At 57.7% G+C, this 14,928-nt stretch overlaps 6 protein-coding genes across 6 annotated transcripts in view; 3 read left to right on the top strand and 3 right to left on the bottom strand.

Moving 5' to 3' along the window:
* Positions 1 to 585: 585 nt before the first annotated feature.
* TRAVEDRAFT_77987 (uncharacterized protein) lies at positions 586 to 765 on the top strand (the record flags this gene model as incomplete). Its single annotated transcript, XM_008044913.1, has 1 exon — positions 586 to 765. A coding segment is annotated over one exon (180 nt), but the record flags the coding sequence as incomplete, so codon positions are not given.
* An 882-nt stretch (positions 766 to 1,647) lies between these two features.
* Positions 1,648 to 1,827, top strand: TRAVEDRAFT_103940 (uncharacterized protein; the record flags this gene model as incomplete). Its single annotated transcript, XM_008044912.1, has 1 exon — positions 1,648 to 1,827. A coding segment is annotated over one exon (180 nt), but the record flags the coding sequence as incomplete, so codon positions are not given.
* Positions 1,828 to 4,526: 2,699 nt separating this feature from the next.
* On the bottom strand, positions 4,527 to 6,319 carry TRAVEDRAFT_23386 (uncharacterized protein; the record flags this gene model as incomplete). Its single annotated transcript, XM_008044375.1, has 5 exons — positions 4,527 to 5,112; positions 5,211 to 5,321; positions 5,663 to 5,718; positions 5,744 to 6,117; positions 6,154 to 6,319. 5 exons carry the CDS (start codon positions 6,317 to 6,319, stop codon positions 4,527 to 4,529), a joined length of 1,293 nt encoding a protein of 430 aa, XP_008042566.1.
* A 1,723-nt stretch (positions 6,320 to 8,042) lies between these two features.
* Positions 8,043 to 8,776, top strand: TRAVEDRAFT_131812 (uncharacterized protein; the record flags this gene model as incomplete). The annotated part of the gene is made up of 2 exons (XM_008044911.1): positions 8,043 to 8,089; positions 8,146 to 8,776. 2 exons carry the CDS (start codon positions 8,043 to 8,045, stop codon positions 8,774 to 8,776), a joined length of 678 nt encoding a protein of 225 aa, XP_008043102.1.
* A 1,750-nt stretch (positions 8,777 to 10,526) lies between these two features.
* Positions 10,527 to 11,164, bottom strand: TRAVEDRAFT_51943 (uncharacterized protein; the record flags this gene model as incomplete). Its single annotated transcript, XM_008044590.1, has 3 exons — positions 10,527 to 10,695; positions 10,753 to 10,787; positions 10,838 to 11,164. The coding sequence occupies 3 exons, from the start codon at positions 11,162 to 11,164 to the stop codon at positions 10,527 to 10,529; spliced, it is 531 nt and encodes a 176-aa protein (XP_008042781.1).
* Positions 11,165 to 12,007: 843 nt separating this feature from the next.
* TRAVEDRAFT_39782 (uncharacterized protein) overlaps positions 12,008 to 14,928 on the bottom strand; it is a gene marked incomplete at both ends in the record, with an annotated part of 11,582 nt that continues 8,661 nt past the window's right edge. Inside the window, 5 exons of the mRNA XM_008044478.1 lie at positions 12,008 to 12,113; positions 13,963 to 13,997; positions 14,054 to 14,176; positions 14,231 to 14,347; positions 14,401 to 14,532. Coding sequence (XP_008042669.1) covers positions 12,008 to 12,113; positions 13,963 to 13,997; positions 14,054 to 14,176; positions 14,231 to 14,347; positions 14,401 to 14,532 — 513 coding nt within the window. The remainder of the gene's footprint in view (positions 12,114 to 13,962; positions 13,998 to 14,053; positions 14,177 to 14,230; positions 14,348 to 14,400; positions 14,533 to 14,928) is intronic.

Below are 14,928 nucleotides of genomic sequence, written 5' to 3'. Positions count from 1 at the left end.
CCCAGTCCGAGGGGTAGTCCGAGTCCGATCTGAGATCACTCAGGCACCCGACGTCGTCATCAGGCACCGAGTCCGGGCTGTCATGCCGTCGCAAAGAATGACGTCGCAAAAGAAGCCGTTAAGGTTCGGATTAGGGTTCGGATTAGGGTTCGGGATTAGGGTTCGGGTTTTGCCGGGGTTAGACGCCTCCAACCTCCTCTCCCCCCAAGAGGGAGCCGGTCTGGAATAACACGCGAACGAGGCTTTAGTGTACCCGCCTGAGTGTTCCCGGCTTGGGGGACCCCCCGAGCGGAGCGAGGGAGGGGAGGGAACACGAATGGCGGGCCCTCTTCGCGCAAAAAACGCTAAGTCCAGACTATAAGCGCCCTTCCCAATCGGGGACGTTCTCTACTATTTCCTCAAACAAATCTCGATGGTGCGACGTCATTCTTTGCGACGGCCGACCAGCCCCGAGTCCGAGTCCGAGACTGTCGCCAGATCGGGCATGTCGTCATCCAGATCGGAGCCTCCAGCGGCTGAGGCGTACACGAGCCACGCTTTGTCTTTGCTACCGCGCAGGATCGCGCGGTCAAGGACGAGATAATTCTATTCGATTCCGGCGCGTCGCACCACATGTCTCCTCACCGCTACAAGTCCGTTCGCTACGAAGCCATCCCCGCGAGGTCCATCCACGCAGCCGACTTGCACACGTTCAAGGCCGTCAGCAAGGCCGATATGTACATCACCATTCCGAACGGAAAGGGCGAAACCACCCGCGTCCTCCTCCGTCACGTCCTCCATGCCCCCGCAATGGGCGCGACCCCCATATCCGTCAGCCGCGCAACGGCTGCGGGCGCATCCGCAACTTTCCACAAGGGCGGTTGTCGCATCTCGAACCCGGCGGGAGAAGTGGTCGTGGATATCCCAATGATGGACGGGCTGTACCGCATCACAAACGCGAGCGAGGATTTCGCTGCACCCGCTGCCGAGAAAGCGCCACCTGCAAAAGGAGAGCGTGTAGTCAGCATCGACGACCTCCACCAGATGATGGGCCATGTCTCGTACGAGGTTGCGCGCACAGTCGTCACGAAGGGCCTTGCGAAGGGCATTGTGCTCGATTCGACGCCCGCACCGGCTGTCTGCGATGCGTGCGAGAGCGCTAAGATGACGCGCAAGGCAATGGCGCGCGAACACGTCCGGCCGCGTGCCGAGAACATCGGAGATGAGCTCCATTCGGACCTGTGGGGGCCCGCGCCCGTCCAGACGCTTGGCACGCGGTGCTACAACTCGATGTTCACGGACGACTGCTCGCGGCTAGCCTTTGCGCACCTGCTCCACTCGAAGGACGAGACCTTCGACGCCTACAAGAAGGTCGAGGCCTTCCTCCTTACCCAGAAGGGCGTGCGCGTGAAGTGCCTGCATACGGATCGCGGGGGAGAATACATGAGCACGGAGTTCTCCGACTACCTCGCAAAGCAAGGCACGAAGCGCAAGCTCACGACGCACGACACGCCCGAGTACAATGGCGTGAGCGAACGCGCGAACCGGACCGTCATGGAGAAGGTCCGCGCAATGCTCGACGCCTCTGGGCTCCCCGATAATCTTTGGGGCGAGGCGACACACCACGCGATCTACCTCAAGAATCGCACTCTGATGTGCACCCTCAATGGCCGCACACCATATGAGTGCTTCTGGAACTACGTGCCCGACCTCTTGCGTCTGCACCCGTGGGGCTGCGAGGTCCGCGTGCACTCCCCAGGCGGCTCGAAGTCCTCAAGCCGGGCTGTGATCACTCGCTGGGTCGGCTTTGACGAGGAGACCGATGCCCACCGCATCTACTGGCCGGACCGCCACACAGTGACGATCGAGCGCAGCGTCCGCTTCAATGTCAAGAGCGGGCCTCTCGACATTGAGGTGCCTCCGTTCGAGGGGGAGAAGGAAGACAAAACGCAAGAAAACACTCACAAGAGCGAGCGGGCCACCTCGCCAGCTCCCGAGCCTCCCACTGTCCCTTCTACTCCCGAGCCTCGCGTGCCCGAGGAGGCTCCGCGTGAGCCTCGCGCGCCCGACGCACTTGGCGGAAACTTCGAGAATGTGTCTGAAGGTCGTCCGAAGTGTGCGAGCAAGGAATCCGACTACATTTGCAGGCTGTGTGCAGGCGAAGTCAGCGCGACAGGAAGAGCACGCGAGCAAGTGTTGCTGAGAGGAGTTCAAGCTGGGACCGAGAGCGCACATCAAGGAGATAGCCAAAGAACCAGAGACGGTGCGTGCCGCGAGGTTGACTAGCATTGTATACCCCCACACGAACATCGTGAGCACACTACATTTGGAAGAGCAAAGTCGATTAGATGAGCTTATATGCATTGCTGCCTCGTACCCGGAGACAATGTCTCCCTTGTGCCGGATCTGGGAACAATGTCTCAGCGCCCGCAGGCCAAAATGAATTATTTCCTCAGTTCTTTATAAACAACCAGTTATGTAACTTTGGGACGTCTCTTTTAAGGTCACTTTATACCATTCTAAACCGGATTCAGGCTGAACCAGGCAAAATGACCATATCTGAATTGTCCACAATAAGGCACACAAATAAGCGCCAAACGACACCAGGCATCGAGTCAAACTCTCTCTCTCTCGTTTAAATTCTTCAACAACATTCCACCATATTGTCTACCTGGAGTGATGGACCCTCTCAGCCGTCCTCATCGCACTGTTGTCAGAACGTACATCACACGCAGAGTCACTCGCACTAGGGCCCAGGAAGCGACCGAGGGCCCTCATCTTTTGTCTGATGAACATGCAATGGAGAACGAGTCTCAGCTCGGTGAGCATTTTCTGTAGACGGGATTTGTTCCAAGTGCACTAAGTACCTTGATATGCCCAGCTATAGGAGAGGAACGTTCCGGCACCTCACATGGTGCTCCGGAAAGCGATCAACTCTCAGAGTCTGTGGCTACCATTGCTGCTACTCAAAATGCAAATGGTCAGCAATCGCAGCTCACATTTGGTAAGTAAACGTATCCGGTCCAGATTTATTTGTTTGTCTAACCTACCTTAGATGATGTTGTGCAGCACGATGCAGAAGAGTTTGCTAGCTCTGATGATGAGCCTGATATTCTCAGACGCTTGGCGACTACTTCACGAGCGGTAGAGGGGGGAACCAACGGGGTGGCAGGCATGATAGGTGAGTAGCTCTCTTGCGAGTATATAAGCTGAATATACTCACGAGTGAGTCTCAGACTTGAGGCATGAAGAACTCGGTCATGGAGACATCGCACCTGCACGTCCTCCTCCAAGTACCGCCTCATCTGATACTACACCGACCCTACCTCCTTTGGAAGCACTAGGAATCTCGCAAAACGAGTTCATGGCTATGTCCCCCTCCGACATTCTTGCACGCCTCCAGCTTCTACGCAGCTCTCAGTCCAGCATCACTCCTGGCCATGAGAGCGACAACCATCGGCCCCCTGCGCTGGTCACCCTGGAGAGAAACGAAGAGGTGACAACCGGTCGCGACAACATACCTCTTCAAGCCGAGCAGTCGCAGGATTCGGAGGACCACATAGACCAATTGGAAGAGGAGCACGGAGCGCTGGAGGACAGGTATAGCGAAGATATCTACCTATACACGCCGGCTCCCAGCACATATCCGGTACGCGTGTGGATTTTCGATTCGACAGATTTTCTTGACCAATTCATCTCAGCCCATCCCGGCCGCACCACCCGTGCAAGATTGGACTACTCGCTTGTTGTCATACAATCCTAGCCTAGGGTCCGGGTTGGCGAACACACCGGTACGTGTCATTCTACCTTGTTCGTCGAGATCACTCACAAACAAGGTCTAAAAGCAACCTACGTGGACACCTGTCGCTACCAATCAGCCACGTGATGCCGCCCAGACGTATCTACGTGGGGTATACACTCCTCATGTCGAAAGATATCACCACATCTCGGTATCTGGCTACGGCGGCGCATACAAGACTTTCCTACAGCTTCAAGAAGTGCTCTCCGTCTGCGCCGCAGTACGCATAGTATTCCATCCAAACGCGACCCCAAGCATAGGCCATATCTCTCCCGACCTTTCTATTTCTCTCCATGACGTCCTCGTACTCTTCCAACTTTCACCAAACACTTTCAAGAACAATCGATCTCTTTTCAACGCAGCGGAGATCGTCTTTGCAGCGCTCTCTCAACTTCAGACTCAAGGTCTGCCCCTCTCCTCGGAACAGCGAGAGACGCAACCTATCTTGCAGATTATGTACGGTCAACTCGGGGCTCCGGTTCCGCCTCCTAGCCGTCTGGTGGCCGGCGATCCCAGGAAGGGTATTGTGCTGATCTCTTTGGCACGGTTCCGCACCTTGGTCATGAACGCACGGCAATAGGGGCACAAATGTATATGTTACAGTTCATATCGTACCTCGCAGCTTATATTGATCAACGGTCCCCACTGGAAATGGCTCGAGAGTGATGGGCACATTTCTACACATATGGCGCCGACATGCGGAGGGCGCGACTCCCTGATTGGTAGGTTCGTGCGCGAAGAATCACTGTCAAAACAAGCCCAGCGGTGCATGGTCGAGGACTGTGCGACAAAAGTGCGCCATTGTTGTTCTCAAGTGCCCATGCGCCTGTAGCGCGGGGCTGGACAGGTGGTTTGGCGGATCAAACACCTTGAGCCGCAGGAAGTTGCGGCCGGCATATGCCCGCGAACCCCGATATTTGTCTCGCCAGTCTGCCTTGAGCTGGACAGCAAGCAGGTGCTGGGCGTGCGCGAGCGAGCATTTGTCGCGCTCCAAAGGTATGTCCGCCGCTCTTTTGGCGTCTTCGTCTACTAACCACCAGTGGAAGACGATGCGTCGCCGCTCGTCTTTGGCCAGCCACTCGCGCACGTTCCGGCACGCGACCACGGATACCAGCTGCTGACCGTGCATGCCGGGATCGAGCAGGGTTCTCAGCGCCGACTCGTTGTCGGCTACCACATGTATGGTTTCGCATGGCTGTTTTGTTGCAAACGCTAATGCCATCCCTCCAGCCATCATTTTGGCGTTGTATGAGGTCCCCCGTCCCCCGGCTATGCCGCGTCTTACTAGGAGCCGCCCATTGCTGTATGCCCGGAACGCCGCACCCGTGCGGCACCTTGGTTTCGGGTACATAAGGTGTCGCAGAAGACGACTACAGCACGTTGGTCCGCCATCGCCTCAAGCAGGCGCGGCATCAGGTCGCGTTCCACCCACTTTGGGAGTTCCTCGGAGTCCTTCTTAGGATGCTCCAGGTGCCAGGTGAGTCGCTCACCGTATGTGTCCAGCACGCGGCATGAACGACGGTCAAGCAGAGAGAGCGATGATCTATCAAGGGAGCAGAGATCACATCGACCAGAGATGAGCACAGGGCTGGGTGAGTGCAGCAGGCAGCGATCAAGCAAGGGCCCGCAAAATGCGACGTGAGCGGGCACCTAAGATTAACCTAGATGGGGTGCCATTGGGCTGGTGCGAATGGGCAATTCGCGCGGGCTCAGCTGGACCCCTGGCGGTGGCAGCAGCAGCAGTTGCATGGCGAGTGAAACCTCGTCCACAATGCGACGTCCAGCTCGACTTCCCCGGCTCGACTATCGTGCCGCGCGCGCATGAACGGCGACAGCCACCCGAGCCCGAGCACAAACGGCTGCTGGAAGTCCCAGTACACGCACCTGGGCGAGCGGTACCCAACGAGGTACGCCTGCAGCGGCACCCCGGGGAGCGCAGCCTTGCCCGCGAGGCACAGCGCGCACCCCATCTGTGTCCGCCCCAAACGGCTGCCCCCATACCCAGCCCGTGGGGAACGCCGTGCCCCAGTTCTTCTCCGGGTGCGCGTGTCTGGCCCCAGTGATTGTCTGGGAAGGGCAGTTGCCGTGTGCGAGCGTGAGGTGGTGAGTACCTCCACATTTGCGACAGGCGGAGAGGGGTGGGTGGCGCAAATCGCCGGCCTGCGTCTGCGTATACTCGTCAAAGCAGCCAAACTGAGGCTTGACCCAGATGACCAAGGCCTCGACCAGAAGCGAGCGCGACTGCGCGTTGTCGAAGAGGAAGCCCTTCTGTCCAAAGTACGGCAGCGGCGCCCACTCTGCAAACCGTATGGGTATGAGTGTCGCGCTCGTGAACAGGTCTGGCGCAGCAATTTACGCAAGGATGCCTTACTCACCCGCAACCGCGCTCACGACCGCAAACGCCACAATTTGCAGATACATGATGAGCTTCCAGATGACAATCTTGCCCTTGGTCGATGTGATTGCGTTTGCGAAGGTCATCGCGATAGGCACGAGCTCCGTGATCTTGAAGACCTTGCTCAGTTCCGGGAGGATAGACATGAAGTGCTGCAGAGAGATGGTCTGTGTGGCAATGATAAATGCAGGAGAGGTTGTAGACATCATGCCGTTGACCTCCGAAAGGTGGGCACGTAGCTCGAGCTTGAAAGTCGCCTCGAGATGGTCTGCTGTGGCTCCTCTGCCAACGGCGAGCTCCTTTGCCTTCTGTAGTTCCCATGACCTGGCGTGAGCAAGGAGGAGGTCTCGAAGCACGGTACATACTATCGAACACTTGCTACTCACAGAATACTGACTACATGCACAGAGGGAGGTGCTGCTCGACGACGCGCGGGTACGGACCGTTGCAGTGCATTATAGTTGGGCGTCAATAACAGGAACAAGTAGCGCCCGCGGGCAAAGGTCGATTATTTCCTAGATTTCTGATAAACAACCACTTATGGAACTTTACGACGTCTCTCTCAAGGCCATTTTCTACCTTTCTAAACCGGATTTGGGCTCATCGTCGCAAAGTACATATACTTCAGTCGTCGATGCTAAGGCACACAAATAGGCGCTGAACTTGGGTGTCCTGCATTTGTGGGCACGCTCGCGATCTGCTTATTACCCATCTTTTATATTTCAACCTCACCTCTGCTCTCCCTCATCTCCAATGCCTGTTCAGCCCTTGGGACCTCCAGCATCAGCACCTGACTCCGTCCTTAACAATCTACGAGCCGCATATCATGTGCTGGAGGAGCGCGTGCACCGCGCACTTTTCACTCAGCTGGGGGACGCTGGGAGGCTGAGAGAGCAGCGAGCACAGGCCTTGTCTCTGTTGCAGGTTGCAGAACAGGTGTGCTCCTTGTGCACTATGTACATACTACCGTATAGCTCTGACCCTCTCCCACACAGCATCAGCACCTTTTCCCGGCTGCAGAGCTAAACACCTTGAGGCATAGCATCGCCAATATAGTATCCTCCCTCGACCAGGCCTGTCACCAATCATCGGACAGGCCTGATGCCCCATCTGTCATTGTTGCAAGCCGTAGCACTGGACGTCGTGGGAGACCACGCCTTGAGATAGACCCCCAGTTCTTACAAATGGCTTTGGAGCTGCGAGGTCCAACAGGGATTGCACCCGTATTCGGATGTCATCCACGCACCATCCGGCGACGAGCCTTGGAGGCAAACCTCGTCCAGCCTGGTCAGCCTGTCCTGACATCCGTCAACCTTCCCGACGGTAGCCTCCAACTGGTACACCAGTCGACAACCCGGCCAGTCTCCACCCTTACCGACAACCAACTTGATCAGCTTGTCGCAGACATCCTCGAGGTTTTCCCTGCCTTTGGGCGGAGAATGATCCTGGGCCGACTCAAGGCAGCAGGACACCATGTACCCCCAGAGAGGATCGTTGCGTCGTACGTTCGAGTTCACGGATCCCCAGGTGCTTTTGGACATCGTGTCATCCACAGGCGTGCTTATGTGGTGGCCGGCGCAAATTCGCTCTGGCACCATGATGGTCAACACGGTAAGCTTTGTACTTTGGCATGCTGCCAGATGCTGCGACAATATACCGTTCTGAGAATTTGTAGGCTTGATCAGATACAAACTCGTCATGCATGCGTTCACGGACGGAAAGTCCCGCCTCGTCACTGGATTCCGGGTTCATGACAACAACCGGTCTGATACCGTAGAACTCCTATTTGTCCAGAGCACTCAGAAGCACGGAGTTCCTAGCCGCGTGCGTGGCGATCATGGAACGGAAAACATGGGAGTGGCGAGGTGGATGGAAGAGCAGAGAGGTGCAGGCAGGGGGTCTTACATATGGGGCAGGTAAGTCTCGTAACCGACTTCTTGATGAAGACCATACAACGTAACTCTCCCTGCAGAAGCGTCCACAACACCCGCATAGAACGTCTTTGGTATGACGTTACTCACGGCTTCGGTCAGAAGTGGAAGAACTTCTTCATCGATCTGGAGGCAAACCACGGCCTCAACCCTCAGATACCAGAGCATATCTGGCTCCTTCACTATCTCTTTCTCCCGGCGATCAACCAAGATGCTGATGACTGGGTCGAGTCATGGAATTCCCATGTCCTACAGATACGCGGAGAGCGTAACCGCAGCCCTCGCGACATCTTCCTATTCAGCATGGTCCAAGATGGCCCACGAGGCCTCACGCTAGCTCAAGCCCCTACGGACGAGGACATCGGTGATCCAGCCACTTACGGCATTGACTGGACAGTTGCCGACGACCCTGTGCTCATGCAACATCTGCTGGATAACAATCCTCAAGACTGGGAGGATGAAAACCCATTCCGTGTTGGTGGTGGACCCACTCGCCTATCCGAAGTACTCTGTGTTCCACCAAACTGCCCTCTCAATGCGGACGAATTGCAATCGCTTCAGGATGCGCTACGGATGCAAGTGGACCTCACGTTGCGCAGCATGGACATTAGGAGAATAGTTTGGCAGACCGCGTTCCATCTATGCGACGAGATTTTGAGTCAACGTCGATGAAGATAGAACTCCAGAAGTGAAATGTAAGCCCTCTCACACCGTGCATGTTTCCATAACTCACCGGTGCAATATTAGGCCCTGACGTTCCACTCACCGGAGGCGGGTTGCGAGGTACGCAATTGCGCCATCTGCGACCCACGTCACTCACTCTTGCCTGTCAGCCCACGTATGCACCAACCCGCAGTCTGTCTTCCCCTCCCCAAGTCCTGCACTTCTGCCTTACCCCCTTCGTGCGGCGGAATGCGCCCCAGCCACCATGGAACACAACCAAGCGGCCATCGACAGCGAGGGTGCCGCAGACTCAAGAGCGTGCCCGGCGCCGCCGTGGAGTGTCTGCAATGGGGGACCATGCCCCCTGGCAGTGTGGGACTAGCCTAGCAATGCGCCCGCGTGTGGCGCCCCTCCATGCATCCTCCCGCCCCGCGTACATACATCAGTGATCTACAAGATTCCCGCCTTGACCCCACCCCACCTCCACTCCCCCACCATTCCCGCCCTCCCGTGCTGTCAGCACTGTTGCATGCCGTCAGCTCATCTGCAGCACAGCACGATGTGCACTCATGCTTACCAGGTCATGCATATCTGATCTTCAATTTCCTTGCGGATGCGTTTCCTCGTGGCGAGCTCGCAGGCGACCCAGAGAACGCGCGAATGAGATAGAGTACGTACCTGTTCCATTGCGCACGTTTCCGCTGACTGGACCGGCCCGGTGTTGCAGATTGTGCATTTGGCGCTGACGTTGGGCGAGGGTCGACAAAAGATGTGGAGCAGAGGAGAGCCGGGACATGTCGACGCAAGGAAGCTTGTCAATGCTGTCTCTTAGATTTAGGCGCCCGTCTTCCTTCGACCGCACGAAGTCCTCTCTTCTGGGAATCGAGTTCCTCTGCGCCGGTATCTCCCCTTGTGCGCGCCCTGTCCTCCCCTCTTTGTACTTTCTGGTGGTATCAAGCGCTGCCCGGGACAACTTTGCGCCCTTCGTGCTGCTGTCTCCCCGGACTCCGATTTAGTGCACAGGTCTTATGCTAACGGGCAAATTGGACGATTACGAGTCTCTCAAATGTCTTTCCAAGCACGCGGGGGAGGTAAATACTATACCTCTCCTGTAGTCACCTGCTAACCTGAATGCTTTTGCAGTCCATCTGTGCTGAGACAAGTCCCGAGTGTGGGATACATCCCGTGGAACTTTTCGGGCATCCCGCGCGCTCAATCCGGCCGGTGTCGCAAGGACTGAGCGAGGTCCTCTGTACAGTGGACACGTTCAACGGTTGAGCATGGACATCCCATTTTCGAGCGATCCCGGTGGTGCATGTACAAACCGTGGTATGTGCGCCTTCCTCGTGCGCAGATCCCAGCGTCCAACTGACTTCCCGGTAATTTCAGGTGCGTGGCGATTGCAAGAACATGGTACGCCGCGTCGGCGATGTTGCTGGCCCGCCGGATGGTTCCGCTCACTTCCTCGACCTCTCCCATGTCGGTGGCAGAGCCTCTCTTGCAACGGAGAGTCTGTGCAGAGCCCAAGCCCCCACCCGCTCGCTAGCCCTGCACCGCCACCACGACCACCGCCCAGGCATTCGCCCACCATCTCTCTCTCTCTCTCGCGCGCGCAAACGAAACCCACATGCCGGCCAGCCTTTCTCCCAAAGAAGATATATTTGGTCTCTGTTTACATGCACACCCCGTTCACGTCCACCCGGCCCCGCTCGAGCTCCCCTCCTAGCGGGACCAAGAGAGAGAGATCAGGTGAGTCCATCTATGCGGCGCGAGCCGCACCCCCAATATCCTCCACCCCACTCTCATGCGGGCCACCAGCTTCTCCGAGAAGTGCTCTGTGCCCGCGCCCGCGTCCATTCTGCGGCTCTGCCCGCAGCTCGTGGACAAGATCGAGCGGCGCACGGTGCCCAGTGTAGAACATGGCCCATCTACGGACGAAAAATAGGTGAGCACACGATGTTATCATGATATCCCGCCGCACGTACAGATGGCAGACAAAGAGCTTAAGGCCAATCCCGACCTGCCAACGGACATGAGCAACGCATAGTCAAAAAGAGTAGTGGTGCATACCGGAGCGAATGGAGTCGCGCTGTGCTTCTCCACCGCTAGTATGAGAATGGCGAGCACGAGCGCAGTCATGATGAACATCTCGATGAACACGCCCTGTGCGCGATTTACGTCCAGGGCAAGGAAGGAGTCGCGGAATCGTGGGCGGGAGGGTCCGGGTCCTGGGAACTGGCTGTGGGGGCAAGACCAAGGCTCGAGGGCGTGTCCGTGGTCGTAGGGCGCCCAAATCGCGCGTGCGGGTGGATGATAGTCTTCCTGTACGCGTAGACGCGGCTGAATGCGCCGGTGGTGTCGCATTCTTGCGAAATTGTCGAGCCTGAGGGGAGACATAGACGCTTTGGGGCTGGCTGCAGGAGCCCTCGTAGGCGTCGCAGTGATCGTATCGCCCCAAAATCACGCGCAGGTAAAGCCCTGCATTGGCTGAAGGTGTTCGCGCCAATTCCAGGTCGCGAGGCCGAGAGCGAGGGTGTCGGGAGCCCTGGAGCTCGCTGCAAGCCCCAGAACAGCGCAGAGCGTGAGGACGCGCCGTGGGACGCCTGAATCGCGCGCCGAGCTCCCTGAGCGTCGTGGGGGACAAGGAGAGCCGTCGCAGCTCGGCTTCGTGGCCGCAAACTCGCGGAACGCGATCAAGAGAGTGGGGAGTCCGGGATTGGCCGTGGGAGCGGATTTGAGTCTAGGGCAGCGAGGACGCCAACTGGGGAGTCGAAATCGCGCATAAGGGGTCTCCGGAATGGTTTCATGCCAATAAAGTGCGCGTCGCGCGGCTGCAATGCAGCGTTGTGGCGGAATCCAGAAGGAGGGCGGCAGGAGCCCGGGATCTGCCTTTAGGCGCCCAAATCCTCTGCCGAGCGCGTCGTCAGTGTCGTGAGGCGCCGCAATCGCATAAGCAGAGAGTCCGAGTACGCACAGTACTCGTGGAGCTGAGAAAACGCGGCTGCAACTCCGCAAATTTGCGAAATTGTGAAGGCGAGCGTACCGGGCGCCCTCAGAGCGTGCTCACCTGCTACACCTCCCCACATGCTGGTATCACCCCTAAACCACGCGTCGTCCCCTCTAAATAGGCTAAATAGTACGCGTACGTGGATTCGAGGCTGCACGCGGAGTTTGAGGCCGTCGGAAAGCCGCACAAGGCGACGCAGGGACGACGCGCAGGTAGGCGCCCATCCGCCCCCACTATGCGGCCGTGTCTGCCGAGAGTTCTAGGGAGGTCATTGTGCCACGAGATTGCGCACGTAGATAGCCGCAAGTCTTCAGTACATCAGAGAGCGCCAGGAAGGAGCTGTGTGGTCGTTCCGTGGCGAAATCGAGAGGAGCAATGTTGCAGGCCAGGGACAGGCACAGTCCACTGCCGGGACGTTCGTGTGGGTCGTGGGGCGCTCAGATTGCGTAGAGAATATGCTGAGGGTCGTACCGTGTGCGTGATGACAAAGAATTGCGGCTACGACATAGGGGGGCGGCGAAATCGAGATCGAGAGCCAGGGAGCAACCCAGCCTCCAGAGCCTCCCCTCGAGCAGCTCCCAGAGTGGGGGGAGGTGGAGTTCCGGATATACGTATGTTCTCCCCGGGCGTGCTCAGACACTCGCGTGGCTGGAAATGGCGTAATCTGTATGGTGGACTGCCTCAGGTAAGCAGAAACCGCATCGAAATCGCAGGGCTTACCATAGAGGCCACCTCGCGGTCGTGGGGAGACGAGAGCAGGCGGCAGGTGTTTAGCCACCCGCGCGGCACCCCACAACTCGCCGTGCAACTCTCTCTGGCACCGCCACCATCTCCTGCCGACTCCAGCATCCTGGCTCTTCCTCCTCTTGCTGTGCTCGTGGTCTGGGTTCGTCGATCTGGACTGCCGCTTCGCGAATCTGGTACTGTCACGAGAGAAGGTGAGTGCCTCGGTCTCGACTTCGCAGAATCGCGAGCTTGCTCACCTGCTGCCCCTCGCACGAGCGCGCTGTACACGCGTGATCTCGCTCGCCGTGTGCACCTCCGAGCACCCTATGTACACCTGCTGGCTGAGAGAAGGTAAGTCTCGCGGTGTCGACCTCGCGATACGGTGAGTACTCACCACACACTCCACCGCCCGTCGTGATCGCCGTCACAAGCTGCCAGGCATGCCTCTGCACGTTGTTGAGGACATGCCGTGTCAGCGCCCTGTTGCTCCGGCCCGTCTCCACGCTGCGAGCAGATGCGCCGGAAGGTCAAGATGGCGAGTACAACGAGTATGAACGCTCGAGCGCGTGCTCACCTTAACAACGCATACGTGCCGCTCAACACACCGACGACAGCGCGCTGTGCTTTCGCATGGCCCCGGACAGCCCTCCCGCCCTCCTGATCCGCCTTCGTTACGAAATCACGTCCTGTAACGTGTCGATTTACGACCCAATTGACGCGAGTGCATGCTCATCCCGTCAGCACGCTCGCGCCGCACCACGTCGCAAAAACGGCGCCCTCGACGCCCTTCTTCCGCGAGACCATCCTGCCACGCAGCCACCACCATTTACGCCGCGATCTCCGCCATGTCGCCTGTGACGCATCACGGAGACGCCATCTGGAACCACTATCGGTGAGTTACAGAACTAAGGAATACAATGTGTGCTTACCTCGCGAGCAGGGCTAGCCACGTGGGCAAACTCGTGCCACCCTCCTCGTGCCATCCCGCCGTGTCGACACCCGCGCCGAGCCCGCGTTGCATGCGGCGGGGCTCAAGCACCGCCGAATGTGGGCGTTGGCGAATGCTTGCGCGCGCGGTGCACCAGTCTGGGGCTGGGGGCGTGTCATAGTTGCCTGCGGACGCGTCGGAGGCGAGAGTGGGCAAGCAGATGCGCACTCGTTGTACGTTAGCCTCATGCGCGGTGACGGAGGCTCGCCCCTGATCGTTTTGTTCGGCGACACGAATGCGAGCTAGGTCTTGAGCGGAGCGAGGGACAGCAGAAATTAGCGTGTCGGCGCACGCGGCCGATGCGGAGCATAATCGAGGATAATCGAGGACAGAGATGGACGTCTCGCGATCTTCGTACACGTTGGTGTTGTCCAGCGCGGCGTCCACCTTGTCCAGCGCAAAGAACGGCGACAGTTCATAGCTATGTGTCCCGTCAACAACCGCTGCGATAATTGTAACCATGTCGACGAACACTCGTTGAGTTCCTTCAAGGCCCCGGCTGAGCCGTCCTGAAGGTCTAAGTGAGCACCACGGAAACCCTGCCTCACTCACGACGGTAACGCACCTCCCGCTCGTTCTTATCCAAACTGTCGAAGTCGACTTCAATGCCGAAGTCCGAGACCCGCTTGACCTGCTGGGTCCCTTCCTCGTCCTCGTCTACATCCAGCGCCACCTCTTCGCGGAGGTTCTGTCATCAACGCCAGCGAAGAGTGCAGCGTGCTTCGAGACGACGATGCCTCACCTCCTCCATGGGCACGTTCTTGAGGTTTCCGGTAAGCAGCGGCAGCTTAGTCTCATCTAGCCTGCACTTCCGGTAGATCGCGGAATGCTCCAAGCCGAGCTTCTCGATCTCGTCGTTCTGTCGTATCGTCAGCACTTCGCCACACCTGCATCATCAACAGAACAACTCACGCGGCCAACGACGTCCTTCAACGCCTGGTCCAGCGCCTTGCCCGCCCTGTTCGTCGTCTTCTTCACCTCGTCGACCTTCTTCGTCTTCTCTTCGAGCTCTTCCGCGAGCTCCTTTAGGTCGTCTTGCAGTGTCTGTTGAACTTCTGTGTCTACGGCTGTGCCGGACCGGGAGTGGCAGTGATAGTGGCTGTGCGTCTACCATACGCCAGCATGGACTTTCCTACTTACCATATACGTACATTCTTTTGTTCTGTACTTACTTGGCATCCTGCCATCCCTCCATATGATTCTGGTACGTTCTACGATGTTCCGGACTATTCTAGACAGCGTCCGGATTACTCGCATTACTCAGCCATGGACTATCTGACCTTATGTCGATTATGCTCCCTTACTCAGCGTTACTCATCGCTCAGTCAGCGTCCTCTGGACGTCACATGCTCTCTTCTTATACGCTTACTCATCGTCCTCCCCAGTAGTATATAAGGAGGACTCTGCAGGCCTCTGCTCTTCAGTCGTTCTCTCACAGAC

Source organism: Trametes versicolor (genome assembly GCF_000271585.1).
Source record: "Trametes versicolor FP-101664 SS1 unplaced genomic scaffold TRAVEscaffold_11, whole genome shotgun sequence".
Lineage (NCBI taxonomy): Eukaryota > Fungi > Basidiomycota > Agaricomycetes > Polyporales > Polyporaceae > Trametes > Trametes versicolor.
Note: the sequence above shows the minus strand (reverse complement) of the source record. Positions and strands in the feature narration are given on the sequence as shown.